General features: G+C 35.2%; 1 protein-coding gene across 2 annotated transcripts in view; it reads right to left on the bottom strand.

The window, feature by feature from the left end:
* Positions 1-3132: 3132 nt before the first annotated feature.
* Positions 3133-6000, bottom strand: part of LOC101710080 (complement C5-like) — a 39792-nt gene continuing 36924 nt past the window's right edge. For both annotated transcript variants that reach the window (XM_004849462.2, XM_013073872.2), the window contains exon 17: positions 3133-3289. In XM_004849462.2, coding sequence (XP_004849519.2) covers positions 3285-3289 — 5 coding nt within the window. In that variant the 3' untranslated portion in view covers positions 3133-3284. The remainder of the gene's footprint in view (positions 3290-6000) is intronic.

The raw sequence follows: 6000 nt of genomic DNA, 5'->3' as shown, positions 1-6000 counted from the left end.
TAGTCAAGTTAATTATTAATGTCAAATAGTAGGATTTCTGAGAGGGAAACCTTGGAATTTAAATAACTTTTTAATATCCATGGGTATTCTGGGATTCAAAGAAGAGAAACGATTTTGATTTGTTTTGGGTTTTTTTGGTTTTTGTTTTTTGTTTTTGGTACCAGAGATCGAACTCAGGACCTTGTGCTTGTGAGGCAGGAGCTAGAACCACTGAGTTAAATCTCCAGCACGATTTTGATATTCAAAATGGAAAAGACACCCTAATGTGAATCTATAGGGAAATGTTCCAAAGCCAGCAGAAACACAAAATATTTGAAGGTTTGTCAAACATGGTGACAAATATTTGGAGCCAAAAACAAACACACAACTAAAACAACAAACTTTCTGGTCAAATTTCATACTATTATCAGTACTTGGGTAATTTAGGCCACAAAGAGTTCACATTTTCAAATATTGTGCTGATTGAAAGGAAGCCATTTAGGAAAGTATCATAATAGTCTGAGGAACGTATGATAATTATCCTTATGTTTTGACAAGACTTATGTACAGAACAGTATTTCATCTAGGATTATCAAAGATACAGAATCGTTTTCTGAGTGCTATATTTTATATCGATTCCATTTTTGACAGGAAATTTCCCCAAATGTTGTCTAAGATTCACTTCCTTGTTGGACAAAGAATGTTGACCTGAAGCAGAATGTTGTAACCATGCCATCCCAATACCAGAGCTATTCCAACCCAATTGATTTTATGTATGTATATTAATGTTCTTTGCTCATAGCTATAAGAAATAATATTCTAAATCTTGTTTCCAAATCATAATACATATTATTATTAGAAGTAAATGTAACAAAAATGAAAATGTATAAAATTACATTCAGAAAACTTGTTAGAAACAAAATGATGTGACTATCAAATCGTGAAAAACCTTTTTGTTTTGTGTTGATTTGTTTTGTTTTTTAGTATTTGGCTTGAACCCAGGGTCTTGCATTCACTAAGCAATGCTACACTCTCTGCCAAATCTTGAAAGTCTTAATATCTATATACTTTCCCCCTAAGTTAGACATGTCAAGTATAGTAGCCAACAGAGCTCCAAGGAGAAGACTTCTGGGCAGCCATACTACTGCGTCCAGCACTGAGGAGCAGAGCCACCCTCAGAGCCAAGGAAAACAGAAACATTGAACCAGCTGGAACAGAGGTTAGGTAGAACTCTTGAAGACATTGGTGTAGGAAAAGATTTTATGAACAAAACCTCAGTTGCCCATGAACTAGCACAAACAATCAACAAGTGGGATCTCTTCTCATTAAGAAGCTTCTGCACAGCAAGAGAAACCACCAACAGTGTGAAGAGACAACCTACAATGTGGGAAAAAAATTTTCACCTGCTGTTCCTCAGATAAAGGTCTACTACCTAGAATCTATAAAGAACTTAAAAAAAACCAGACCTTCCAAATTTAAAGACCCAATCCAAAAATGGGCATCTGAAATGAACAGACATTTCTCAGATAAAGAAGTAGGCATAGCAAATAAACACATGAAACAATGTTCAACATCACTGGTCATTCGAGAGATGCAAATGAAAACAATGCTGAGATTCCACTTCACCCCAGAAAGAACGGCTGCTATCATGAAATCAATAATAAATGCTGGCAGGGCTATGGGGAAAGAGGAACCCTGCTCCACTGCTGGTGGGAGTGTCGACTGGTGCAACCACTGTGGAAATCAGTATGGAGATACCTCAAAGAACTAGGACTGGAAGTCCCATTTGACCCAGCTATTCCCCTGCTGGGTGTCTTCCCCAAAGAATTAAAAGAATCATACCAGTGATATATGTGTGCCCATGTTCATAGCAGCACAATTTGTGATAGCCAAAACTTGGAAGCAGCCCAATTGCCCATCAACTGGAGACTGGATAAAGAAAATGTGGGTTTTTTTATAAAATGGGGAACTACTCAGCCATAAAAAGTGAAAAATTAGAGACATTCATAGCTAAATGGATGCACATTGAGGCAATACTCTTAAGTGAAATAAATAGGACACACGTGTAAATACCGAATAGTTTCTCTAGTGTGAGAAATTGAAAGTGTAAATAAGGACCGAAAGATATAATAGATAATGTGAAATAGGAAGAAAAGGGGCAAAGAGGAAGGGGAAGTGGGAGGGTAGGGGAAAGGAAAGAAGGGAATGGAATTAATATGAGAAAATGAAAAAATGGAAACAAAATCTTTGTCAATAGGGATGGAGGGGTTGAAGGGAAGGCAGGGGAATGGGGAAAAAATAAGAACCAAGAGAGATTATGTACAGGTGCAAATGTCCAATGATGAATGTAATTATATTGTATACCTAAAATGTACCAATAAAATTAATTTTTAAAAAATATAATAGCCAACAGATCAAAATAAAACTAACCATTGTAGGAGTTCCTATAAGACAAAAATGAAATGGAAACAAAAACCCTAATTAATAAACTTTTTACTGTAAAATTTATATAAAAATAACTGATCCTGATGAAAATAATTTCAGCCCAAACAATAAAAGGAGCATGGAGACCTGTGGAAGTATTTTCACAATATTGAAAATTGGCCAGGAATTAAATTGGTAATTAAATCATAAATAAGGTAATATTTCATTGATGAAAATTTTTCAGTGGTGTTGCACCTGCCTGGCAAGCACAAGGTCCTGAGTTCAATCCCTGGTACTGGAAAAAAAAAGTCAATATGGGTGACAAATATTTTATTAATTTAAAAATTTTGATTAAAACAGTTATGTTCATAAACTTGTATCATTGTAAGGCCTATCATAGCCTGTTGGCACAGGAAATCTTTTTTGTGATAACTTAATGTAATAATTATGGACATCTCTTGAGCAGGACAGTCATAGATGGCAGTATGTACTGTTGAATACCCCAGGTCTTCCTCAGCTGTCCACTAGCACTCTTCGTAGTAGTCAGTGAAGATTACCATGGACATACTCTTCTTTTCTGTGTTATGGAGTCTTGAAGCCTGATAGTAAACGGGGCATAGCAATAAAGAGTTGGCAGTTGAACTGTTCTGGTAAAAGTATTTTAGCCATTTAGTTCTCATTTATGAGGATGGTTGATAAATTGTAATTACACAAAGAAAGACTTTATCATTATACTTAACCAAGTTTTATTTTAGTTTCCAGCAAAACTGAAGGCATAGAAAATATCTGTAATCTGCAAAAGGTCAAGTCTTGTGGGAAATGAAAGTGAGCATATTCCAGCTGTGGTTATGAAAGAAGATGAAATCTTTGCAAGTGAGTCCTCAGTCTGAAAGGCAATAATATTTCATCAGTAACTTATTCAAGGTGGCAATAAGTTTTTAAAAGTTTAGATTTGTAGAAGAGAAAAGATTATAAGCCTAAGGTTTTTAAAAATGGAATTTCTTCTTCTAAAGTTATTTGTTCATTGACCAAATGCCAAATTCTGATGCAACCTAGGAATCTCTAGAGTAATTAGACACAGGCAGTTCTTGTTTTGCATAGGTTCCATAGTATCTAAGAGCTGGTCTCAGCATTTTCACATTTCATTTGAGCCTCTTAACCATGTTGTTAAGAAGGCATTGGAGGGGTTATTTCTTATAATAAAACAACTTTGATAGTGTAACACTCCTATTTTACAAATAAAGTCTCAGAGAGCTTAAGTTTCTTATCCAAAGTCATAACTTGGGGCTGGGGATTTAGCTCAGTGGTTCTGCTGTCTACCTTGCAAGCGCAAAGACCCGATTTCGATCCCCGGTACCAAAAAACAAAGAAACAAAACAAAGTCATAGCTTGTGCTAGAATCCAGATTATTGAATGCTTAGAACAGAGTTCTTTATTCTAGAATAATGCCTTATGTGAAAGATTCAGGCTTATGAATTTACTTGATTATGGCATTAGATATTAGAGGAAATCGATCACTACCTTTTTATAGTACAGCAACTTTGTTACCATGATTCACATAATTAGATGAGGATGTATATTTTTCTGTGGAATATAATTTGTAATTTTTCTGGTATTTATTTATAACTAGCTGTTCAATAAGCATTAATTTATTTAAATTTTGAATAAAATTGGAAAAAATCACACTATAAGTAACAATAGTCATAGAATAGAAAATGAAAGATGTGATTTTAATATGGCCCTAGATGTGCCTTCTATGACCACAGAAAATCATTTAGTCACTCTAAAACTCCCTACTTAATTTGGAAAAAATAATTCCTGTACTGTTTCCTTTATCGCAGTGGTTTTATGGGATTCAGATGAAATGATAGATGTGAAAACACTTTAAAAACTTTAAAATACTAAGTGATTCTAATGCTCTGTTCCTTAGGGACCTTAATCTATGGAGGCTAATACTAAAAATTAATATTTATTTAATGGTGCATTATTAACAATATTTATGCTTTTTAATTTCACCTTCATAAAGATCTGTTAAGATGACTCTCTTAACATTTCACTGGGACAGCCCAAGAGCCATGTTGTACAGAATCACCTTGGGGGTCTTGGAGCTTTTGGAATGATAGGAAAAGGTCGCCATGAATCTAAAATTTGCCACAAATATTTCTCAAAGTAGTTGGTTCTTAGTAGTTGATCCTTAAGTAGTACTGTGTCAGTTGAGTAACAGAAAAATCATTTAAGAAATATTTATTATTTCTAATTTCATATGATATTCTTGTCCCTGCTGCTTATATTTGACATTGGGATCATTAAGACTCATACACATTCACTTGATAGAAAAGGTTAATCTGTATTAGCTATTTGGAGTAGTGTTTCTCAAACTTTTGAAATCCTTCCATGAATAAACCTAAGAATGTTACTTCAAAAATGTGGGTATCTCTACATATCCTTTAAACTATTATTTACTCTTTTAACTATCATTTACAACTCAGTTATCTGACTATTTGGGGGGGCTCCCTAAAGTGGTATATAAATAAGAAAATCCTAAAAGTTCAGAAAATGTATGGATGGTAATTTTATAAATTCTGAGAATTTGTATTGCAGCTTAAAGTGAAATAAGATTTCAATTGTTAAAATAAGTACTTAACCTTACATTAGATTTAGTCTTCACTGTATTTCATCAGGGTAGGTATAAACAGAATTTTCAATGGTTGTAATAACACAGAATCCTAGAATGTTAGAACTTAAAGGCATATTGGAGATATCTCATCCAAGCCTTAACTTTATTTCAGGTTCAGAGAGGGTAATCATTCAAGTTTACAGAATGAGGCCTCCATCCCAGGCTCCTAGGGCAGTGAAGCTCAGCCAGTCTCAGCACCCGGAAGGAAGCTCCCCCACTGCCATCCCAAGCTCCTAGGGCACAGAAGGTGAGCTGTGTGGGTGCCAGAAGCACCCCCCCCGCCCCGTGGAAATGAGAAGACACATAAACAAGCCTCAAAAACAGACTTCAAGATCACCTACAGCAACCCCAAAGGGAAATGAGATGGAACACTCTGCTACTCAACCACCTGGACTCTCTGAACTGGCAACAAAAGAGGATCTGGGAAAAATGAAATCAGAAATAATTACTCAGATAACAGCAAAGATTTTGCTCATGGTGCAAGACATGATTAATAAATCTAGAGAGGACACAGATAGAAAAATAGAGGATCTGAGGAACATGATGGAATCCCAACATAGGAAAAAATGGAATCCATAAAACAGACACAAACAGATTTCCAAGAGATTAAAAACTCCATCGAAAGTCTGCACAGCAGAATGAACCAATGTGAGGATACAATTTCACATATAGAAGATAAGATTGCAATTAGTGACCAGGAAAATAAAAATTGCTTTAAAATTATAAGGGAACATGAGAAATCAATCCAGCAGCTGCTAGATGATGCAAAGAAGAATAACATAAGACTGATTGGAGTCAATGAAGAAAGAGGAGAGAGTGCAGATGACATTAAAAAAACTCTTCACAGAGGTGATGGCAGAAAACTTCCCAAGGAGAGGAAAAGAACTTGACATACAGATAAGTGAGGCATATAGGACTCC

This window comes from Heterocephalus glaber, unplaced genomic scaffold, assembly GCF_053883595.1.
Source record: "Heterocephalus glaber isolate CG9 unplaced genomic scaffold, H.glaber_assembly_v1.0 deba00001479, whole genome shotgun sequence".
Lineage (NCBI taxonomy): Eukaryota > Metazoa > Chordata > Mammalia > Rodentia > Bathyergidae > Heterocephalus > Heterocephalus glaber.
This window is presented reverse-complemented; position numbering and strand designations above follow the sequence as displayed.